This window comes from Calypte anna, chromosome 4A, assembly GCF_003957555.1.
Source record: "Calypte anna isolate BGI_N300 chromosome 4A, bCalAnn1_v1.p, whole genome shotgun sequence".
Taxonomy (NCBI): Eukaryota; Metazoa; Chordata; class Aves; order Apodiformes; family Trochilidae; genus Calypte; species Calypte anna.
Window position 1 is genome coordinate 37,850,048 of NC_044248.1, and position 24,462 is coordinate 37,874,509.

Sequence of the window (24,462 nt, forward strand, 5' to 3'; positions counted from 1 at the left end):
AGTAGAGTTTCGTTGCCCTGTAAAACAGATCTCTGAGAGCTTCATCTTCTAATGCTGCTGTTAATTCAATACTCAAAGTCAAGTCCAGCTTTGCCTGGTGGTTGATTAACAAAAACCTGTGTGTACATCAATTTTTACATCCCCACCACCACCTCACATTTTCCGACAGGATGTGTTTTGGCCTGAGACTTGAACAGGATCTGTTTCAGTGGACGTGTTCTGCTCTCAACATTAAGCCTGAAAAATAATAAGAGAATTGGAAGCCATCTAGGGATGGCTTTATCTTAGAAGAGCATATTGGATGAGTGAACCTGTTAGTCTGGTATCCAGACCCGTTGTGGCTCGTAAGTGATGATTCAGCACAGGAGGGGTGTGAGAAGCAAATCATGGCTTTGGAACCCCTCTGTGGTGAAAACCTGGGTGCTTGCACAAGAGATGTGGGTTTGATTATCATGAACAGTTGTAGCTAATAATTACATCGGGGTCTTGTGGGTGTAGCTTCATAGATCTATCAACATGACTCTTATCCCAGACAGGCTGACAACATCAAGGTGTTTGTGCTGTGTGCAGATGGAAAGTATTTTCTCACATTGCTTTTTTCTTTTTTTTTCCCCTCCCTATTTTGTGCACAGTGTATCCCCACTTTCACCTGGATGCATGGTGAGTTATGAAGGAAAAAACCTTGTATTTTCTTTACCCACTCTCCCAACTCTTCCATTTTTGGCAGGGTCTGCACCAGATCTGAGCCTTTGTCAACTGAGTGTTTTGAGGTCTGGGCTAGGAAGTATCAGGGATTTAACTGGTACTTTAGATTAGTCACAGCTGAATCCTTATTCCCATCAGAAAAAAAAAAAAAAGGAGAAAAAAAAAGAAAAAAACCAGCAGTTTTAGCAGTTGCTCATGTGCAAATGCTTTCACTCGTGGAGCTGAGGCAAATTTCTGATCTAGAAAGGTTTTTGGGTGCCCCCTAAGGCAAACCCCCAGGACACCTTCCCTCCTGACCTCTGGGCACTTCTAGTGGAGCCCTTCTGTTTGAGCTTGGCCAAAAATTGCTTGGATGAAAAAATTTGCCTTCCTTCCTGTGATGGGTAAGGAGGACTGAGAGATTCTACCTCAACTTTAGAAAGGTTTTGAACTGCCCTTTTAACCTGCAGGGTCTGGTTTGTGTTAGCTCCACAATACCCCTCTGTTTTAGGCATGACCTGACACTCCTGGCTGCTGCTGGAGATGCCACAGCCTTGCTCTCCCCAACCCTGGGGCAACTCATCAATACAGGGGAAGTGCTTGATGCTGCGCATTTCAGAGAGCTCTGAGAAGTGGGAATGTGGGCATTGGAATAGAGATAATAAAGATGAGTGCAGAGCAAGATGAAAACAGTTGTCAGGAGGAATATTAGATTTCAAAGAATCAGGAATTTTTTTTAGGAAAGAGTGTGTAACTCTTGGAGGAAGAAGGAAGATCAAAATAGTGAATATGGGGGGAAAAAGCTGGAGATGGCATGGCACATCCTCAGCACAGGGATGCTGGGGTTTTGTATCGTTGCATGACTGTGGTCTTCTGCCAAAATATAAGAGGACAAGGAGTTGCTTCTGTTTCTGCCTCACAGAAGTTTAAGGTAATAAATGTATAGGGATGAAAGAAAAAACCGAAGTTATTGCAGATATTCCAGCAACACTTGGGATAACAATTTGCTCACTGAAATTCGTGTAAGTCCACTCACTTGCCTTAGATGCTCAAAAGAGGACCCGTGTATCTACAGCAAGGTTGTGCCTGCTTGAACCAGAACTGAACTGCATTTCTTTTATTTTTTTACTTAATGATATCCACTGCTTTTATAAACGGAGTAAATTATTCTTCCTCTTGTTTGTTTTCTCAGTTTAGGTTTAATTGGACGTGATGAGTTTGGTGCATACTTTGTAAAACGCTGGCACAAGTTCAAGTGTGTGCTTTTTTCAAGCATTCTTGTGGGCTGCGTGGGCTGTGCAGACTCTGTCTCTTAAAATGAAATTTGCAAATGATTTCTATCTCTCTGATGCTTAAATTCACAACAGATTTATATGCCTTCATATTTTGGAATCTTCAATATTTCTCTTCATGCCTTACAACTTTCAAGTTTACGGTGTCTGCTGAGGATTTTTCTTCATGGTTTTGGCGAGCTTTAATTTCCTAACATTTCTAATTCCTACCAAGAGACAATTAAAACATTACTTAAAAAACCCCAACAAAAACACCAAAGGTTTTAGAAGTGCAATTTAATGTGGGTGTGGCTGAGCATGAAAGTGTTTGGTGATGCTTTCTGTCTAGAACGGAGTCTTCACTAGACAATAAAATGAATTTTTTGAGCCAGGTGGTTTGAGAGGGCTTGGGGTTTTTTGCCTACTCTTTTTTCTTTTTTCTCTTTTTTCTCTTTTTTCTCTTTTTTCTCTTTTCTCTCTTTTCTCTCTTTTCTCTCTTTTCTCTCTTTTCTCTCTTTTCTCTCTTTTCTCTCTTTTCTCTCTTTTCTCTCTTTTCTCTCTTTTCTCTCTTTTCTCTCTTTTCTCTCTTTTCTCTCTTTTCCTCTTTTCCCTCTTTTCCCTCTTTTCCCTCTTTTCCCTCTTTTCCCTCTTTTCCCTCTTTTCCCTCTTTTCCCTCTTTTCCCTCTTTTCCCTCTTTTCCCTCTTTTCCCTCTTTTCCCTCTTTTCTCTCTTCCTTTCTCCTTTCTCCTTTCTCCTTTCTCCTTTCTCCTTTCTCCTTTCTCCTTTCTCCTTTCTCCTTTCTCCTTTCTCCTTTCTCCTTTCTCCTTTCTCCTTTCTCCTTTCTCCTTTCTCCTTTCTCCTTTCTCCTTTCTCCTTTCTCCTTTCTCCTTCTCCTTTCTCCTTTCTCCTTTCTCCTTTCCTTCCCTTTCTCCTTTCTCCTTTCTCCTTTCCTTTTTTTTTTTCCTGCTGAACAATAAAGAACATCTTGGCACAGGGGAATAAATTATGGAAATAATGTGAGCGTTGGAAGAGGACACTTTTAACACTCAATGTTTTGAGGAGGGAAAATGATCAAACCCAAGATAGTCTATTGATTATACAGTACCCCATTTAGCTTCCATGTGAAAAAATGGAATGTAGAATACATTCTTAAAATGCATTACAGAGTTTAGGAAGCCAAAGTTTTAATGAGCACAGTGACTTCAGAGGTAGCTGATGCTTCTTGATTACTAGCAGATTATTTTTCCTTTACATACAAAGCCTCTCCACATGACCAGACTATAAGTTTCAGTGACACATGGAGTCACTAAAATACACGTCCTGTGCTAAGTATAATGTGTAACAGTTTTTGCAAGTAGAAAAATATGTAATATTTTCCATACAAGGCCTCTCAAGTACTGAAAATTATAATTGTGCCTGCTTGTCGGTAGTGATCTTGGAGTCCCTTGGCCAAAAGAGTTGCCAGTTACCTTCTTTCCAAGTTTTGGAAGGAAAGCAGTGGTTCAGAAAGTAATTTTCCACAAAATCCTGTTAACCCGTAAGAGACCACCCCATAAATGGGATGGTAAATGCTGAGACTGCTTTTGTGCTGCATCTCCTGCAGCAACCTACAAAAGAAAAACTAAATGATGAAGAGATGGTTGTGGGCTTTTTGTGTCTTGCACTTGGCTGGAGGGAGTTTTCCTGGAGTTGAAAACTTCTAGGGCAAATTGAGTGAGTTGGAGCAAGGGCAAACTGAACCTCCCCTCATGGCACTGTGCTGGGAATGGGTGACTTGGATTTATGTGGAAGTTTGGGATGAAATCAGGTAAACAATACTGTAGTTAAAACCAAAAAGCAGAGAAAAGTCAATATTAAATCTCAGTTATCATACAGAAGGTATTTTGACCTTGAATTAGATGTCTCATGTAAGGGAAAATTGCTTACTTCACGTCCTCCCTCACCTTTGTGAAAAGGTTGGGATTTTTTTTAGGATCCAGATAAATTTCCATTTAATATTTTAAACTAATGAGTAAAATCTGTGGGTCACTGTTTTTGTTTTGTTTTAACAAAACCAATTGGTCATTACTTACATTAGCTTGAGCATTTTAGTGACACACCATGTAGTTGTCCCAAATAGTAAAGAATAAATCCTGCTTACAGTTTCTCTTATGTAAAAGGCACAGAAGTGCTAAAAGTAGCAATATATCAGTTCAGTGTTATTGCTGATCAATTCAAAGAGGGAAAGGGGGAGGTTGAAGAAATCAGAACTATAGCCCATGAAATCATGACATGGTATAATCTGGTAGGGTATGATCTTGGTAGGGAGGATGGATTTCTAACTTATATTTGTTTTTATACTATATTAACAAATGCATTTTGGAATAAAACAGTTATAGAGTGTTTTGTTTCTGAAAAGGTTCTTTGTTTAATGAGAAACTATTCCTTTTGCTTTTCTTTTTTTACAAGAGAGGTGGAGATGATTGCTATGTATCTGTCTGAAAATGCAGTTTCATGGCAAATTTTTATTTCAAAGATACACATTTAATTTTTATCATGATGTGTTTTGGTTTTTTTTTCCTTTTTTTCCCCAATACATTAGCACTAGAGAATGTCTCTTTGTTAAGATGAGATATCCTGAATATCTGCACACTGTGGATGAGGCCAAAAGGAAATGTGGGGGTGAGCTGGAGCAACTGCAAACATTTACTCTTCACTACCCTATTTGTTTTATAATTGGCCCAGATGATTTTATTTTTAAAAAATGCTAAGAATTTATCTGGTCCTTCTCATGATGTGCCATGCTTCTGATGTTTGCTTTTGGGTTTTTAAACGCCCAGGAAGACTTCTATTGGGATGAGTCACCAAATCATTGTTACCTCTTGACATTTTCAGCATTTTTTCCTTTTATATCTTGTCTGTTGATCCCACAAGTGTGTTTAATGTGGGTTTTTGTTTTGCTCTGTTTTTTTTTAGTCCTCCTAAGGAGGATCTGTCAGACCTAGAGCTGTAAAAATGTGGAAAGAAAGATAAAGTATATGCCATTCATGGTCTAATACTATTCCTTGCTTTAGGTCACTGTATGTCAGATAGGGAGGCAAAAGGAAAAACTGGCAGAAATGGGCAGTATTTATAAGATTATTTGATTTCTGTGATGGGAGATGTGGAAGTGTTTCAGTGTGGGATTAGGGAGCACTTGTGAGCACAATCATTTCAAACTCTCTGCACCTCTGGGGTTGGGGAAGGCTGGAGGAAAGGCTTGGGTAGGCAAGGAGTAGCACTTCTGAGAACTTATCAACAGTCAGACTTTTTGTATGTGGCTAAAGCAACTTCATACTGCCTAAGACAACCATGGGATGTCATATCCAGAGAATAGAAGGTGTTTAGCACTTGTTTCTTGGTTTCCAAGCCATGGTACCTGACCCAAGCTTTTTTCAGCTACACAAAGAATTTTTCAGGACTGTGAAGACATCTCATTTTTGCATGAGACTGTAGAAATCCTAAACCTTTCCTAGGTCAGTAAAGTGTTGGGTTTTTTTTTTTTTTTTCTTACGAATGTTTCCTTTTGGAGATAGCAGTTGGCTCAAGAAAAATAATATGGGTCCCTGGACTACTTGACATGAATGCATTATTAAGAAAAGATGTCTGGATAGTTGAGCTTTTCATCTCTGCCCAAATAGATTGCTCAAATAGTGCAATTTATGGTGCAAAAGCCAATGTTTCACAGCATGTTTTTACAGCTCCAAGTCAAACACATGCCTGAAAACTGTTGCAGGAAACAGCTGAGAACCAAGCACCTATTTTTAAATTAAAATATTGTATTTTAATATTAAAAAATGCCTTCAGTAATAGGCTATGGGGTTGTACTCCTCACCACACCTTACTCGGACAGAATCTTTTTCTTAAGCAGCATCCATATAACAATAATTTGCAGAACTGCATTAACAAGTAATGGTTTGTAAGGAGTATTTTCTGCAGTTAGTGGTCCTATGCTTTCAGATTTCTTGTGTGTCAGGTAAATAATTTAAAAGATCCCCTAACACCACTCTCACATTGCAAGTTCTCTTGAATAATGCCTTTGGGAAGAGTGTGTGGGTTCTCCTGTATAACCTGTGGCAATTTGCCATTCATAGTCTTAGGTTAAACTTTTTTTTCTGTATTTCTTGTTTGACCTGTGCAACCCATCCTTTCTGAAAGGTGCTTCTTAGCTGTCACATTAATTGTGGTGCCATCGACCTTGCTCATTTATTTTAAGCTGTGTCTGAAATAACAGAGTGAAAGATTTAAGGCAAGATTTAAGTTGGCCAGAGTTTATCTTCACTTCTTAAAATAACCCAGATAACTCAGAGAGTGGCATCATCTTTAGTAACGTTTTCATTCTGCTGGAACACTTTGAAATAGCCAGCTGGGGCATCCCAGGCAGACTTCAGGTTTGAAGCCTTGCAGATACCATCTAACTGCCAAACTTTTGAGTAGCAAGATAATACATTTCTATATAGATAAAACAGTCATCAGAAGTGCCTTTCAATGCTTGCCACTAATTGTGAACAGCTGCATCAGAACAATGCAGCTGTTAAAGCTGCACACCCCAGAATACATGGATTTGTCCGGTCCAAATATTACTCATGGGTATATCTGTATGCTTCTTTTTTTTTTTTTTTTTTTTTTTGAGGATACAGGGAATCATTTGAGGAAATCAATGCTCCATTATCTTCTATCAAGGGAGTGGAAGGTATAAGCAGACTCATGGATATTTGCAAAAACAATCCAACCCCACTGAAAAAATAATCCAACCCCACTGTTCCACAGCGAATGAACAGTGTCTTGCCCTGAGGATCTTTGGTGTCTGAAAACCCTGCTGTTAAAAAAGTATGTTTTTTGTATGGTGTCTAATAACTACCAGTGCTACCTCCTTGGAGCTCTAGCAGCAAAATACACAGTTCTGCTGCATAAAAAAATAATCCTCAATTTCATTTTGATTACTGTTGTTTGTATGCTGTGTTTGGCTGCTTGCTACTCTCTAAAGGGGAAATCATGCCTAGATAAATCTTGAAACAGTTTACAAGGGAAAATATTGAAGACACTTGGATGTGTCAAGGTAAGCTGTCTGTGTGTTAAGAAAATTTCCTGGCCCTTTTCAATGGAATCAGTAATCTTGGCTCTATGAGGCATTGTTAAAAGAGGTAAGAATAGGTTTAGATTTGTTTTGGTTTGGTTTTGGGGGTTTTTTTGGTTTTTTTTTTTCTTCCTCAGAAGAATTGCTCCTGTCTTAGTGGGTAATAAATTACTTCTCTAATTTTGCCCACTATTTTTATGCCAACCACAGTTATTAGGTTAGAGCAAGCCTGGCCTATATGGACAGTCTGGAAGGGCTGTCACATTTGACTCACTGAAAAACTGAGACCCTTTAAATTGTATGTACCAGCACCTTAATCCAGCAACTGGACAGGATTTTGTGGTATGAAGGTATAAAGTGCTCAACCCTAGCTTGAGAAACATTAGCTGTTAATTGCCAAAATATTTTTAATTATCTGGATGGCATACTTTTATTAAGAAATACATAGTGTTGCTGTCAGCATCAAGCATGCTGAATTTGTCTCATGACTGAAATTACATAGGTAGTTTAATTGATATTTTGTGTCTTTAATTTCCCACAAATTGCTTTATATTACATTTAAATAGCCAGTTATTTGTTTTGCATTTATTTTAAATTAAAAGTATTAAATGTGAGATGATTAAAGATGAAAAAACTGATGGTGACTTAATCATTATGCCATAACAAACCAGTAGCAATAAGGAGACAAGAATCCTGGGAGTACTTTAGCCTCTTCTAGCATCCTACTGCATAGCTATAAAAATAATTGGTAGTAACAGCTAATATTATTCTGTGCCTGTTGCTGAGGCATGGTTTATGCCAGTGAGTGTTTGAGTACTGGAACATAAACTTGAAGAAATCCTTTCACCAAGATGAAAACCAGTGTTGTCATCGTCACTGTCATCATGCTGTGTGGTGTTTTTCCCTTGGGTTTTTTGTTAGAGAGAGCCTTCAGCAGCCTCTGTTTCACCTGCAGAAAGTTATGTCAAACAGAGGGAGACCAAGACCAAAGCTGTGAAGGTTTCAAACTGGGAAATATAGGGGAAGCCTTCACTGCTGCATGAGGAGCTTCACATTGGAGACCTGATGTGCTTCATTTGCACTGTTATTTCCTAAAGAATACAGCACAGATCTCATTTTGACTTGGTTACTAATTTACAAACAGCCTGATTAAAAGCTTGAGGCTGGCAGGTCTGTGCTGTTTGTACTGCTTTGGGACCCTGATCAATATATTTTTTTCCTATATCAGTTATGTAAATAAAAGTGTTAGTAGGAAGATGCTATCAAGTCAAGATAACGATGACTCTCTTGTTGCTGCTTTTGAGTCTCCAGTGTTAGTATTGTCAAATGTCCATTGAATTAAATAGTTTAATGAGACTGCCAGAAAGACAGCAAGCTTGAATAATAGTCATTTGACTCCTGTCCAAAAGTTTTCTAATCAAAAAGTCTTTCTAAAGCAGTTGGTTTACTTCCCAGAACCTGAAGAAGCCTTGGGACTTGGCTGTTGCTCAGCAGTCATGCATGAGCAGTGGTGCTTCCTGCACTCCTGGCCAAGTCTGGATAAATGGAAAAGCTTGCCTTTTGGAAAGCTGAAACATTCCTTAGAATACGACTCTTCTTACCTGTGAATTTGAATAGTATGTGAATATATTTGAGAGTAGAACATTTGTCCCCTTTTTCATAAAATACGTGTTTTAAAGTTTAATATATCTGGATTGTATGACATGCTTAATGGCATTTATATCAAATCATTTGAAAACTGACTTGGTCTTTCTCCTGTTATCCCAATATCAAGTCTTGGAAAAGAATAATTTTCATGGTGTGCTCTCTACTATGGGTTTCCTATTGCTCCAAATCAGGTGCTGTACAGGCAGCTTACCTGATCCAGTGACACTCAAGTCCATCCTATCTCAGTCCACTGTGTAATCCATGTCATTATTTCCTTCATAAACACTCATCTCATTGTTTATGTGCTGCAAGTGATGCTGCTTGTCTCTGTTTACACTTTTATTTTGCAGCTACAGAATATGGCCCACACCTGTTGTTTTCCTTTGGAAAACTCATCTCTGATATGCACAGTTTATGATGCTAACTTGCAGGCATTCTTTAATTATAAAAGGGCATGTGATGATCTGTCAAGGGACAGTTGTCTCTAAATGGATTAAAAAAAGCTTACATGGTTTAAGGATGGGCTGTGCCCTTTATATGCTGAAAATGGTTCAAGTTAGCTTGAACAAACTTAATAATGTGTATTTAATAGCTTTGCAGGTAACCGTTTACAGTATCAACATTTCATGCAGGTACTTTTGCACCTCTGCGAATGTGGAATGTGAGGAATAGAAGGGAAAAAACCCTAAAGTAAATATGTGAACTGACCATTGTTGTCAGAGAAACTGTTCCTAAGCATCAGGCAAGAGGAACCAATGAGACACTGTTTAAATAAAACCTGTCCTCTGCCATGCAAGATCATCTCTCAGCTGTTGAGAATAAAAATTGCAGTGTCCTGACTCATCAGCAGGGCTTTGCTACATTGCTCTGGTAGAATGGAATGAGAATAAATTAATGATTGCTTAGAAAAGATAGCAGTAGTATCATAAAAGAGTAACAGCATAAGACAGATGGGATTTTTGGTAATGGGAGGAAAAACCAAGCAGGTTTTCATAGATATGGTATTTTATTACACCACCTAATAGAAAGGTAAGTGGTAGCTGGAGAGTCAAGTATCTGTTAATAACTGAATTCCACAGCTGCACTGTTTTGGTGTCTTTTTTTTTTTTTTTTTCCCCCTTTTTTTTTTAAATTACTGCCTATGAAAAAATCCAGGGTATTGTCAGTAGAAAGTCATGTCTCTGGCACAGACCCACAGAACCCCAGGAGGTAATAAAAACACATATTGTGCCTGTCAAACATTGCTCACTTACTTTTTGTCTTGCCTCCTAGCCCAAGTAATGGTTTCAGCATTGTGAAAAATCTCAACAGGTTTTGTGACCAGGAGAGATGTTTTGCATCTGTTTTGCATCAGTGATTAGTTGCCCACAAAAGCAGTTAATTGCTTCAGATGCTGTGAGCATGCTGTGAATGTTATTCCCTTAGTATTTGTAGCTGAGAAGGGTAAAAGCTTCTTTTCTAAAGCTAGGCTGTGGGAAGGAAAAAACTCTCTGGTTGGCAGGATCAGTCAGAATCAGATGGATGGGATTGTTAAGACTTCTCTCTCGTTGTTGCAAACAACAGAAGAATTATAGCCCAGAAAACTCTCGGTTTGTGCACCTTAATTAATCAGTGTTAGAGTTTCCAGGGTAATTGGTTCCTTGTCCACTTTATTGTCTAGAGGAATTAACTCTCTGAGATCACTGCTGCTTTTTAATCTCTGTTGCCTAGCTCTTGCAATAAATGAAATAATTTCCAGCTACAGCTTGTACTCTGGCAGTCATTCTTTGACTTCCCTTTCCCTGAAAGGTGGGGTGAGATCTACTGCCCAGGCTAAATTGAGATCTTCTCCTTGCAATACTTGGAGCCTTCCTTATAAGACAGCTTTCAAACTGAAGTTGTTGGCTGTCTGCTATAGCTTTAGATATCTATGTTGTGACAAATTGCTTTTCTCTGCATGCTGGACTTGCAAAATGTGCTGCTAAGCCAGTGACCTTAAATCTATAAATATATAAATATATAAGCAATATATGGAAATGACAAAGGGCACCAAATGTGAGGACCTATAATGGAATAGTTAACTGCTTCTGGCAAGTGCATTTTCATTAAATCCTTCATGTAATAATCCTGTAATGTGGTTTATAATCCTTTAGCTCTGGTGTCTGCTTTGGGGACAGCTTTTTGGGGACCCCTCTCTAATCACAGCTTCTGCAGTGAAGGCTGATACAGGGATGTGCTTCCTTCCGTGTCCCACTGGTGGAAAAGTCCATGGTCATCCTTGCAGCCCTGGTGCACAGAGGTGGATGTTTATCCATTGCTGGGGTGGGGGGGCATAGGGGGAAGGTGTCTGAGTGGAGGAGAAGGGAAGAAAGTTTGCTGGTTTGCTGGTGGGTCACACTCAGGAGTCAGACAAATGCTTAATGCTATCCTGACCTTAACTGGAAAGAATTAAAACCATAACATACCTATAAAAACAAAGAGGGTTCAAACTTTGGAATGTGTTTAGCTTTGTATTTCTTTATTGGTGACTTCTGCCATGGCTTTTCTGGACTAGCCCCAGGCTTAGCATTTTCCCTGACTTCCATGCACTTAGGGCAGAGTCTCCTCATGTCTACATGGTTGAGACAATGTACAGCTTCAAACATCACAGATAAAAGTTCAGAAGTTGTAATATTAGGGTGCTTGTATTGTTCCTGTATCATCCTGAGTTGCTAAGAACCAGGAGCTGCGAGGCAGCAGCTGGGATTTGGCCAAGGATGCCTGGGCACTGCTTCTGGGTTCTGGGTGAGTGATGTCCCTGCCTGTGCTGCTGACCTCCTGGTAAAGGACATGGCTCTTGTGTGACATTGCTGCCTGACACTTTGGAAAGAGTTTTTCTCTCATTTTGTTAACTGTGCTTCTGCTGCATTCAGTTTTTCTTGAGGCCGTGGCTGGGTGAGCTGCTTTGCAGATGATGTACTTAGGTCCCATAAGAAATAAAATATAATAATCTAATGCCTCTCTCCATTGCCAGATTCTTCACTTAAGAAAAAAAAAAATATAAAAGCTCATTCTCAAGCATGTTCTTAAGGGGAAAAAAATGAAAAATCCCAAATAAGGATATGTGGAGGATTGGGGATCTGTTTGTCATGAATTTCCAGTTAAAATAGATATGACTGCACTTGCTAGCTTCTTTGGGCTGTGTGTTAGATAAAGGAGGTAATTTCAGCATTAGTCACCATCTTGCATAAAGCACTGGAAAAAATAATTTGGTGTTTAGCATTGAGTCTCCTAAATTATAACCTAGATTTGATGACAGACTGATGTAAAAATGAAGCAGAATGGGTTTTTTGAGGGCTTTGGAACTAGACTAGGTCTGCAAATCATTTAGACCTATGCTTTTTATTAAGCTGGCTGTTTTCTAAAGGTAGCTTGCTGTGTTAGAATTAGTATCCAATAAGCACTTCTAAGGAAAATAGAATGTATAAATCCCACTGTATTAAAGCCTGTCTATAGTTGGTCTAACTTGTTAGTTGCACTTAAATGTTACGTGGATACTGTTGCTTTGTAAAGCTTAAGGAAATCTTAAAGGAAAGAGAAAAAATCAGATAATAACAAGGCATAACTGATAGAAATCATTGCCATCATTAAAGGTAATGTATAAGAGGGACTTTTTAATAAGATTTTAGTTTTCCTATGGCTTGTCAGCAGCCAAGCAGTGGCAAGATGGGATTCCTACCTACAGAATTTGGTTGTTCAGACATGCTGAGCTACCACTGTTTATATAGGCTCCTCTGTAACATTTCTAGGACACCTGGCAGCGATTTGCCATACAGGATTTGTAAGGCTCAAACCATGCTTGGTACTGGGGGCTCTTTACCTGTTTGGGCTCTGAGCAGGGGAGTCCTGGATATGGACAGATGTGCCCTCCCATGTGGTCACATGTGGGCTCTCCAGGTTTCTAAACGTGGGTATGTTTTTAAAAGTCTTAGTCAGAAGGTGAGAAATTCCACATCCACAGTATTTTTTCCTGAGTTTTTCTTTCCCTTTTTTTCTTTCTCTTTACTTTCCCCTTTCCCCTTTCCCCTTTCCCCTTTCCCCCCCTTTCCCCTTTCCCCTTTCCCCTTTCCCTTTCCCCTTTTCCCTTTCCCCTTTCCCCTTTCCCTTTCCCTTTCCCCTTTCCCTTTCCCCTTTCCCCTTCCCCTTTCCCCTTTCCCTTTCCCCTTCCCCTTTCCCCTTTCCCCTTTCCCCTTTCCCCTTTCCCCTTTCCCTTTCCCCTTCCCCTTTCTCCCTTTCTCCTTCTCCCTTCCCTTCCTTTCCCCTTTTTCCCTTCTTTTTCCTCTTTCCTCTCTTTTTGTGTGTGCATTTTGCTTCAGTAGAATAAAATATTATCTGCCTGCACTTAAACTCTTCACAAATGCATTCAGCAGGGTTGCCACAGACCACAGGAATGAGACTATGAGCAGTGGCTGCCTTTGGGAGGTCTTGAAAACAGCTGCTCCTTTGTGGGTAGGAACACTAAAATACAGGGCAGCTTGTTTCCCTCCTCAAATGTCAGCACTGTTTATTTTAACACATAATGATGAAATCCCAATTTTTATTTAAATTTAAGAGAGAGGGACCTGTGTTTGGTTTGGCAGGCTCTCAAATATTAAAGCAAGAACATAATTTTTCTTGCTTTTATCTGACCTAGGGCTTCATCATAATCTGGTGTGCTGGGGGAGAGCACGGGGTGAGGATGTAAAGGTATTAGGTGGTGTATACAAAGTGTAAAATGCTGGCATGCACATTATATTGATTCTCCCTCTTTAAATTTACTGAAAATGTAGAATCTGTTGAGAGTGACTCCTGAGTTAATATTCCCAGGCTAAATATAATGAAGAAAAGTGATGAGTATTAGCTCAGTACTACTTTGTCAAGAATTAAATACTGTTTAGAATATTCCATTAACCTCATCAAAAGGCATGAAGCCCTCAAAGATATAACTTACCTAAAAATAGCCCATTTGACTGAGATCTTTTGCTGATGGTTCAGATAAAAATTAAGCATCCTCAGAAACTCTTTTCCATATTTTGCTAATATTGAGAACTGTTTCTCACACTGAATTGTAGTGTGTGAATTATCACAAGTTTACAGCTTGTATTACTAGGAAAGGACAGAAATAATGTAAGAATTGGTTTGCTGAATGAAGTATTTGTAGTAAGGCTCCTGGAGATGTATGGTAACTGAAATGCCATTATGCATCCCATCTTCTCTCTGGTTTAAAGTTGTCATTTGCTCTCTTAAGCAGGAGATCAGTGCTGAAATATGCATTGTGGTTGTAATTAATATTTCCATGTTTGCCACAATTTGATAATCTAAATGAAAACTATCATAATAAACTTAAGAAAATTACTTAAGAAATAACTGTTGCTGACAGCTGTCTGTCAGCATGCGAGCAATTCAAATGACTCAGCTATAGATCTGAAAGCTTAAGTGGAAAAAAAAAAAAAGTCATCTGCTTTTTGCAGTGACTGCAACAAATTCCAGTTCTCATTAAGTAGTACTTAATGATGATTTTGCTACCTCTGCTTTTCCATGTGTTGGAATGTGTGGAAGTTTTCAGTCTGACTGCTGAAGTGCTGATTTTTACTGACTGCTGTTGCCTAGGGCCATGTGTATGTTCCTATAGAACTGGGAAACATACTTGTAGGTTATATTGGTGTCTGTAAGGCAGCAATTTCTGATGGTGGAAAAGCTGCAACAAGAAGCAAGCTTCAGAATATTTTTGTGTTCTTGTGAGCCATAGCCAGGTTGGTAAGAAATTATCTGTGGAAGAAAGGGTCTATGGAAGAAAAATATATTTGGGTTGTTCTTTTTTCTGTGCTTTAAGTTACATCTGCATTTGTTTTTCTTCAGATAACCCCTAGTGAAGCTCATGGCTTGTTATATATGTTATATGTTTCATGAGCTGGCTGATCAATGAAAAACAGATCCATTTAGTTTTCTGCCCTGCCAACTGACTGCTCTCTAGAAAAAAAATGAAGCAAACTTACAGAACTGCAGACTGAAGTGGCAAAACTGCTCAAAAATTAGGTTTTCAGAAGAAAGATCTGCTCAATGGCTTTTCAGGGCTGTACTATGTGCTCATAAAACTTGCATTCTGATCCATCAGCTAGGAGAAAGGAGTTTTGAACATGAGAGGGCTGGGAAAAATTCCTTCCTTTCTTCTTCCCTCCTCTTGGAAAGGTTCAGTTTACAACAACGAGTACAATTTCATGGAAAAATCTTCCAGCCTTGACTTTGCTTTGGCAAGGGAAGTTTTGCAGCTTCTAGTTGTGTCTCACACTAGAGTTGATGATGCTAGAAGTTACAGAGATCTGAAAACCCCAATCATAAGACCTATGTTAATAATGGGGTGTGTGCTTTACTTGCTTATAAGGGGCTCAAAAGCACAGTTACTCTCTTGTGATTTATTTTTTTTTCAGTACATTTGACATCTGCTTTCTAAGTTGTCAATATAGTATATTTATTTATTAAGGGGTAGATGTTGGACTTTAAAGGGTGTTCAGGCAAGAGATGAGTCTGAAATGTCTTTTGGATTTTAGGTTCAATGAAGCCTTAGGGATATCTTGACTGAGGGTAGAGAACTCTGTTGTGTGGTTATACATGCAGGACAGCTGAGACTTATCCATTAAATGAAGCTTTGCATTGAATTTCCTTTCATAATGCTGCTTATTGAGATTAAAGTGTTCTCTTTGATCTGTCGTTGGAGATGATGTATCAAATTGTTTTCATTGCAGAAACATGCAGTCCTGTAGCTTTATCTTTTAATAATGGATTTTTCCAGTTATTGGCAGTTATAAAAAGATTCTGTTGAGCTGCTTGTGGGGTTTTTTTATGGGTGAAATTCTTGGAAAAGGAATGAATAAAGGAGAATTTGAAGAATGAATAGTTTTTTCTGGGCCTGTTGCTTACAGCAAAGAGAAGCCTCATTCATTTTCCTAATAAGGCTGCACTGGAAGTTGGAATGTTTTGAATTGCATTAAATGTCACAAAAGTATTCATCGGAGAGGAATGACTTGTGGTATGTTTAGAAAGCAAATTTAATTATGTTTGGTGGAAATGAACTGTGTACACAGGATAAATACAGCTTTTTCTGAGAGGGCTTGGTTGGAGAAGCCTGTGCAGAACCTTTCTGCACTTTAATTTCCAGTATGAGGCTGTCAGTAAGTGATGGCTGTTGCTTCTATTTTCATTGTCTAGAATAATTCATCAGAAGCTCCAAACTGTAACCATTTGCCAAGGCCTTTTGTGTGTGTTGTTTATCCCAAGCATTTTAATGGAGCTTTTATGCCTTTGCTTTATTTGTCTGTTATTGAAAATACTGTGTGAACTAATAAACTGAACTGCTAGTTTTAAATCATTCAGAAAATATCCTGCTTCAAGCCACCCTACTTTCCTAGTAAGTAGTAACAGGGCAAGAGTCTCTTATGTCATTTTGAAAGCCTTTATCTTTAATTATTCATAGATTCAATGTGACCAAACCAGCATGAAATCCTGATGTGTTTAATTACTAGGTGGCAAGAAAAGAGCTAACAGCTAAGAAAGTGTACAAAATTCTGCAGTTTATTTTTTTTTCTGTATAATTTGATAGTATCAATCAAAAAACTACTGGAAATAGCCCTGAAGGAGCAATTTTGTGTTGAACATGTTTTGGTTTTCAACTTTAAGTGTGCAATTCCTTTTGCACCACACATTTCTTATGTTCAGATCTTGGTGGCTCAGTTTGCTGGATGAACATTTTCTTCATACAATCACAGATTTTTTTCTGATTATGGTCTAAAGTCAAGAAGTCCAAGTTAAACTGTTGGAAGTATGTCTGGAACACACAAATTTATGTCCTTGTTTCAAGCATGTTTTGGGGAAATAAAGTAATGTTATGCTGTCTGACTCCAGTGTTAAAAGAGCATTGGGAACATTTGGTTTTCAAGCCTATTTTCCACCCCTTTTTTTCTTCTTTTTGTATGATTGTTTTGAAGGTTAATTTTAAGCAGTATATCTTGAGATCACCTGGAAATAGTGGTTTGAAATAACTTGATGAATGCAGAGCAATCATATCCATAGCAAACTGAAATTCAGTTATATTATGAAAACCAAAAAAACCCACATTAAGTATGTTTCTTTTTCAAGACTGCAACTTCAAGGTCCACTATTAGCAATGAGAATTTTTATTTCTCTAGAATGAAATATGGTTGTTTACTTGGATACCTAGTGTCTTTCTACATCTTACTATTAAATCAGCCTAATGAATACAACATTCCAAGTTATTCAGTAAAAACATATACATAAGATATTGAGCAAGATGCATGTTTTCCTCTAACTCGTGTTAGACTGGTGTTTTTTTTTCCCTCTCCCTTCCCCCTCTGGTTGCTTTTGTTGTTGCAAATTGACAGCTCTGCAATTAGGAGTGATTAATGATGCACCCCAGAGCTTTGGAGGGCTGGAGGTCGGGGCTACTCCTGGGCTGCACACAATGTGGGAAAGGGGAGAATGGACCAGTTCTCCAGGGTGGACAAAACCCTCTCTCTCTTGAGAATTACCATTGATGTGGACATAATGTGTGTCTGCAGCCCTGCACAAATGGTGAAGGCAAAGTCCAGAAGATGATCTTCTCATGAGATGGTTTTGGGTTGTTGGGTTGGGGTTTTTTTAGGGTTTTTTGGTTGGTTTTTTGGTTTGTTTTGTTGTTGTTTTTTTGTTTTGTTTTGGGGGTTTTTTGGTTTTTTTTTATTTAATTTTTTTTTCGTTTGGGCTTTTTGCTGCTTTTTTTTTCTGCCAACAAAGTGTGTGGGTTCTATGTGTCCCTCTTAAAGACAGCTTCTCAACCTGAAGCAGGACTGATGATGTTGCTTTAATCTGATGAGTCCTGAGGGCCAGTTGAAGGAAAGAAGTTATCATTTTGAATTGAATGGGTAAAAAAACCACCAGCTGCTGTTAAATAGGCCAAGTGTGCCTAATTCAGGTCTGTTTCTGTGTTTTCCTGGCGTAAAATAAAAAAGCTGAGTTTTGCAATGGAGGTGTTTTAATTAAATTGCTGCCACTGTTAGCTGATCTCCAACTAAACAACCCTTTTCCCCTCCCTAACAAATTATCTCTTGGCAAATGAGAAGCTGGCTTCTGTCCTTCAAAACCCTATTTAGAAGATTTGTCAGAAATCAGGGCTGTGTGATTTCTGGCAGGATATGATTGCTGGGTCCTGGAGCATTACTGGTGCCAGCTTTTCTGAGCAGCTACCAAATCTGTCTAGAAATGTGGCAAGAAGCCACTTTCCTACCAAAATAGTGGGAAAATACTCAAGTACATCGTCAGCAATGCTTGCAGGTAAAATGTCAGTGTGTCAGGTTTTTCCTTGATTTTTTTTTTAGGGGGTGTGTGTGTATTTTTGCACATATGTGTGTGCAAATCTGGAAAAAAATCCAAACAAAACAAAGAAACCCAACCCAAAAATAATCAAATGAGATGCCTTTACCTGTAATATGTTGCCAGTTCACTTCAGGTGTAGCAAGATACGTTTATTCTTAATCTTCTTCATCCTTTCTGTTTGAGATACTTACTTTCTTCCCCCCCACCCTACAGCAGTTTCAGTGCACCCATTCTCCCTAAAAAATGATCTTTGAAGACCAAAGACTGTGCAAAAAGTTTCTTTGTTATTTAACTCGTCCCTCAGAAGAATTTTGGCTGTGGTTGTTCTAAAAGGTGGTTGTCTGTTTTAAGCCCAAGAGCAGGTTATGCACTGTTTAAAATGCAATTTATCTGAATTATTGAGTTGTGTGAGTGTTTGATGAAAAGCAAAAAAATTGAAGCTGAAATCTTCGAAGTGATGACGGGGTGTTATGAATTTATAAATCAAATAACATCTGATGATGGATGCTAGAGTTCCTAATGTTATATCTGGATGAATTAATGCCTTTTCCTTGTATTATCAACAGTGTTATAGGTTCGACTTGAGTACTTGGTGTTTGCTTTAGAGGAAACAAAATTGTGTGTTTTATACATGTGTGGGTGGAGGTGGCCAGTTGAAAGGGGGAAATGCTTAAAGAACTTTTTAATGATTATGTGCATATTTTTCCTCTTCCAGATCAAAACCCGATCTTATTCATGTATCAAAGGTATGTTCATCATCACAACAAAGAAATGTAGCATGTGGCACTAACTTACCCAGCTGTCAAACCCTCTTGTTGATAAGCAATCAATCAAACTTTCCTTGTAATTCAAACTTTCCTTTCAATATAACATGCTCTGTTTCCATATGTTAAGATTATGAGCATTCCCAAAAAAACCAAACAAAAAAACCCCAACCAACCAAAACCATAAAAATCTACTCTAAGAAGACCTTTCTTTTTTTTATTATTTTTTAGAAACACATTGCTGAATATTTTTTTTCTATCTCTAAGAGAGTAATAGTAGTAGGGATTTTGGTGGTGGGATATTTTTTTAATGACTGCTAAAATCATTCTTTGTATTTGAAAGGAGATTATCTTAATATTAGAGTTACAGAGAACAATTCCCTTTGCTTTCCTTAGAGCCCTGGGGAATTATTTGTTCCTGAGTTCTTCTGATATTATCTTCTCAAGCAATAGTTCCAAAATCTCCATTTTACCATTTACAAACCTGAAAATTCTTACGAATGGCCTGTGCTTGAAAATGGTCTCCAGTGAACAAAGAAATATATAGTATATAACTGTTCTGCTGACCATGATTTTGAAAGGCCACAGTTTTGGAACTAACATGTTAATACATAGCTCTCAGAGAGAAAAAAACCCAAAAACCCGAGAAAAACAAACAAAAACCCAAGCCACCTTTCTTTTTTTGCCTGTTTTCATCTGAGAAGGGTATATAAACACATTGGGGCACATCGATGAAGTGCGACTGGGAAAAGCTCAGATTCCTGAAGCTCTGGCATCTTAATAAATAAGCTCCAGGGCTCTGGTGCTGTTCTCCAGGGCTCTGGTGCTGTTCTCCAGAGCCACAGGAACAGATGAGTATCTTACACAGTGTGTCTGTACACACACACACACACACGTGTAATTTGTGTATGGGGAACCTGCATTATCTCAAATTGGGTTTGAGAGGTGGAATGTGGATTTTAATGAAAAACACGAATTTTTTCCACCTGGCTTAAGCAGTGCTTTTTGCAACAGAGTGGTTTTTCAGCTTGTCTTGCATTTGATTTGTGGGGTGTCTGGTTTGGATGTGTTGAGAGGAGTCAGCATCGTGGGATTTCACGTCCATCGTGCACACTTGGATCCTTCCCTTTCCTAAAAACGCATGGCTTGGGGTTTTTTTTTTGGTTTTTTTCCATCCATTTCACGGGTGCAGTCTTCGTGTCGCTTGCTTCTTGTGCTTCCTTTCACGCTAGGCAGGTTATACCCCCCACCCCCTTTTGCGAGCAGCCAAAATCCCTGCCGCGGAATGCGCAGAGCGTTTGGTGTGGGGTTTGCGTGTGGTTTTTTTTTTTGTGTGTTGTTTTCTCATCTCGCATAGGGGGAACCTACAGAAGTAGTTAAGCCTGTGCCCATTGCCTCTGCTGCCGCACCCAAACCCACTGCCGCGGCCAGCGTGGCTTTCAATAAGACCCCGAGGCCGTTCGGAGCTGTCACCTTCCCCAAAATCACCTCCATCCCATCACCGTCCTCCGCCTTCACCCCGGCCCAAGCAGCGGCTCCATCCTTGGCCTCTGCCAACCCGGCCCGGTTCGCTGCTCCCGGACTGCATGTTAACGCCAAGCCTAACGCTGAGCAGGGGCCGCCAGCTCCGAGCGCTCCTAAACCTGCAGTTAATGTCCCACGGCAGCCCGGCCCGCACAGTGCCGCCCCCAGCGCCTCTGCCGGCGACGGCACCCAGGACGGAGCCGAGGGGCCGCGACGAGGATTGAGAGAAAACCAGGGGGAGAGTAAACAGCAAAATGGGTAGGTGGGGGTTGCGTGGTGGTTTTTTTTTTGTTGTTTTTTTTTTGGTGGTTTGTTGGTTTTGTTTTTTTTTTCTGTGAGGCTCTTTCTTCGCAGAAAAAAAAAAAAAACCAAACAAAAAAACCCAAAACTGGGCTTGTTTAAGGGCTGAGTGAAACACAGCTCAAAAGCGAGGATGGCGTCCTAAAAAGGATGCTCCAGAGTGCTGAGCCAGATTTTCAGTGATAATTTTTTTTGCAGCTGTGACTTCTCAGTTTATAGAGTGTCACAGCTCTGTTGAATCAGAACCACAAAGTGCTCTGTGTAATGGGTTGTATCACGGTGTGTTCTGGACCTTACAACAAGCCTGGTATTAATCTCAATGTCTGTGTCTCACTGTATTTTTTATTCCCTCTATGGGTACTTAAAGCAGCAGGCACTGGAAAATGCAGAGCAGTCTGTCAAGAAGGGTCAGGAGGTATTTTGGTGGCTTGGAATGAGATGCTGTGCAAGACCATGGTCCTGGCAGGAAGGGTCAGGGGGTATTGTAGTGGCCTGGAATGAGATGTTCTGAAAGACCATGGCCCTAGCAGGACCAGTGAAGCAAAGTCCCAGAGGGGGAGGCAAAGGGACAGATGTTGCATTACTTCTCTGCACAACAGCACAGGGAATTCATCTGGTGGGATTGAGCAGATTTTTTGCAGCTTTACAATGTAAATATCTCAATAACTGTTACCCTCACCCTAAAAAAAAAAAAAACCAACACAGATTTAAAATTTGAATAACTTCAGTATTCAAGTATTTGTTTGCATTACAATGGATATTGGAGACCTAACCTTTAAGGGACTGCAAGGCTGCATGGAAGGCATATTCTGTATCTGCTGTAGCACCTAGACTACTAAACAATAGATAATAGTAAATTAAAGTGACACAAGCAGCAATCCTGAGCAATTGGACCTGCACTGCTGCCCTGTTTTGGTGGCACACTTTTGGCCAGGGCTGCCTAGGACTCTCCCAGAAATTCCTGGGCAGGGACCAGTTCCCAGCTGCTGCTGTGTGGCAGGAAGAGGAGGACACTGGTCATGAGCAGCCCCATGCCAGTTGGCCTCTGTGTCCAGCAGCAGTGTCCAGCAGCTTGAATTAGTAACAAAAAGGAAAGGAAGGGAACTGTGGGGTTCTCTTTATTCTTAAAACATAAAACCTTGCTTAAAACCTACAAGCTGTGGTTGCTATTGCCCATCCCTCAAAGGAAAGGGCTGGGGGAATAGGCCTAGTGCCTCTCTCCTATGTTATTCTCCCAGTGTATGAAAAACCCTACAGAAAGGTAAATATCCACATCAGCTAAATTGCAGAACAAATTGTAGTTTCAGTTGAGCTTCTCATGGAGGGGAGGGTGTGTGTGGAATTCTTTAGGTAACAATTCCCTTTATATTGCAGTATGAATATTTTCCATATGTGGGCTCATATAATATAGTCCATATGCATTTTATATCACACCATTGTCATAGTGACTTCCAGCCCTTTCTCAAACAGCTGGTGGCTGGAGTCCACACCACATGGAATCTGGATGGAATCTGGGGATCCCAAGTACTTGCTCCATGCTGGTAGACTTTTTGAAAGACTGTGGCACACCATCCCTGTCTTTCCAGGGATGTTTTAGCAAATACAGTGTAAGGACTACTCAAACCCATCAATTAATATTGTAAAAGATGAAAAATAGCTACAAAATTAAATGTCCTAGAAGGAATCACAGAATCACACAGAATCACAGAATCCTAGGGGTTGGAAGGGACCTCGAAAGAACATCTAGTCCAACCCCCCCTGCCAGAGCAGGGCCACCTAGAGTACATCACATAGGAACGTGTCCAGATGGGTTTTGAATGTCTCCAGTGAAGGAGACTCCACAACCTCCCTGGGCAGCCTGTTCCAGGGCTCTGTCACCCTTACAGTAAAAAAATTTTTTCGAATATTCAACTTGAACCTCCTGTGCTCCAATTTACACCCATTACCCCTTGTCCTATCACTGGTCACCACTGAGAAGAGCCTAACTCCATCTCCCTGACACTCACCCCTTACATATTTGAAAACATTGATGAGGTCACCCCTCAGTCTCCTTTTCTCCAAACTAAAGAGACCCAGCTCCCTCAGCCTTTCCTCATAAGGGAGATGTTCCACTCCCTTAATCATCTTAGTAGCTCTGCGCTGGACTCTTTCAAGCACTTCCCTCTCCTTCTTGAACTGAGGGGCGAGGAAATGCTGCACTTGACAATTAAGATGGGATGACTGGGTGAAGGCTGTTACCTGCCCTACCTTTCTGTGAGGGGTTGAAAACTTGAAGAGTATCACAGCAGATGGGTGAAGAAATCCTGGTCTGGGTGCCAACCTTGCAGATGGGTTTTGAGAAGTCTTGAAAATGTAGAGCTGTAAAAACCTACTTAATTTTGCCATCTTTCTTAGAGCCATGTGTTTGGGCTACCTGTCTTGCAGTCCTAAGACAGGAACCAAAACCAAGCAAACAAACTCCCTGAAATGATTATGCTGGGCTGCCTCTACACTACTTGGTTTTACTTAGAAAAATTTTATTTCTGCAATGAGGATTAACTGTCTCCCCATCTAAAATGGAATCGATGACATTTATGAAATATTAGAAATAATTGATCTAAAATTCCATTTTACTTTTGCATTTTGTATTACTCATTTTCTCAAAACAAAAAAACATAGAATTCTTGTTCATGGGTGGCTCTGTTGACCAAATGTAATTCTTCAGACGTGCACATAGTCATTCTCAGAATTTCTTCCCTTCTTCCTGGCTGCCCTTGAACCACATTCAGGATATAAACTCTTTGCCTTCACTTCATGATGAGGAAGGAAGTTTTGTTTCCCTAGTTTAGTCCTGGCTTCGAAAGGAAGTGATTTGCTGTCATTAGGCTGTGTGCAATTCTGTTTTTATCAAGATCTTCTTGCCAACTCTTGCATGAGAAAGTGCCTGCTGCTTAAAACAGGTAAGATGTCCACAGACTTCATCCAGTTTAAGCTCAGCAGGGCTAAGTTTTTCCTTTGTAGGTTCTCTTGATGACTGTAAGTTTGAATTCCATGATATATGGCTTTGCCAGAGCTTGGTTTCGGAAACTCCTGTAATATTTCAAGAAGCAAAGAAATGTATTAACACGTCAAATATTTTTTGTTTTTGTTTTTGTTTTTCCCTTGCAGATAACAACAATGACAAAGTTAGTATCACCAGCACTGGAACTGAATTCTGGTCATTTTTTCTGTTGGAATAAGCAGCATGTATTCTTGTTTTGCAAAATCATAGCTCTTAAGGTTTTAAATGTAAATTTTGCAAAACAGCTTCTGCTTTTCTTAGTGCCTTTAAAAGTAGTTAAATGGTTTTGTCTGCCTTGGATGTGATGTGATCTTTTCACTGTGCTACAGTTTGCAGCTTATTTTTATTCTGCAAAACATTTGAGTCATGTTTGTGTGTATTGGTAAATTCCTTTGGCTAATTGGTGTTGGTAATACAGCTAGTAAACCTTGAAATATAAAAGCAAAAATGGTTTGAGGACTATGGAATGAAAGGCCTAATACTGAATTAATTCAACAAAAATAAGATTAACAATTAATATACTTTGATTCGTACATGTTAGGAAGGATAAATACGATCTGAGCTCTTGGTTTTTCTCTCCTTGCCTCAAGGCTGAGTTAAGGTAGAGAGAGTTTCCAGTTTCCAGACAATTTCATTGATTTTTTTCTTTGTCTCTGGCACCACCTTGTAGCCTCAATAAGTTACTACAAGAAGACTCAAGCCTTAAAGAGGGGCCATTAGGATCCATAAGAGAAGTCAGCGGGCTGTGTTGTTTCTAATACCACTTTCAACAAA

The 24,462-nt window shown here is 39.5% G+C and overlaps 1 protein-coding gene across 1 annotated transcript in view; it reads left to right on the top strand.

The window, feature by feature from the left end:
* PDLIM5 (PDZ and LIM domain 5) overlaps positions 1–24,462 on the top strand; it is a 123,263-nt gene that overhangs the window by 51,717 nt on the left and 47,084 nt on the right. Inside the window, exons 5-6 of the mRNA XM_030449502.1 lie at positions 18,776–18,806; positions 20,182–20,606. Of these exons, the coding sequence (XP_030305362.1) occupies positions 18,776–18,806; positions 20,182–20,606 (456 nt within the window). The remainder of the gene's footprint in view (positions 1–18,775; positions 18,807–20,181; positions 20,607–24,462) is intronic.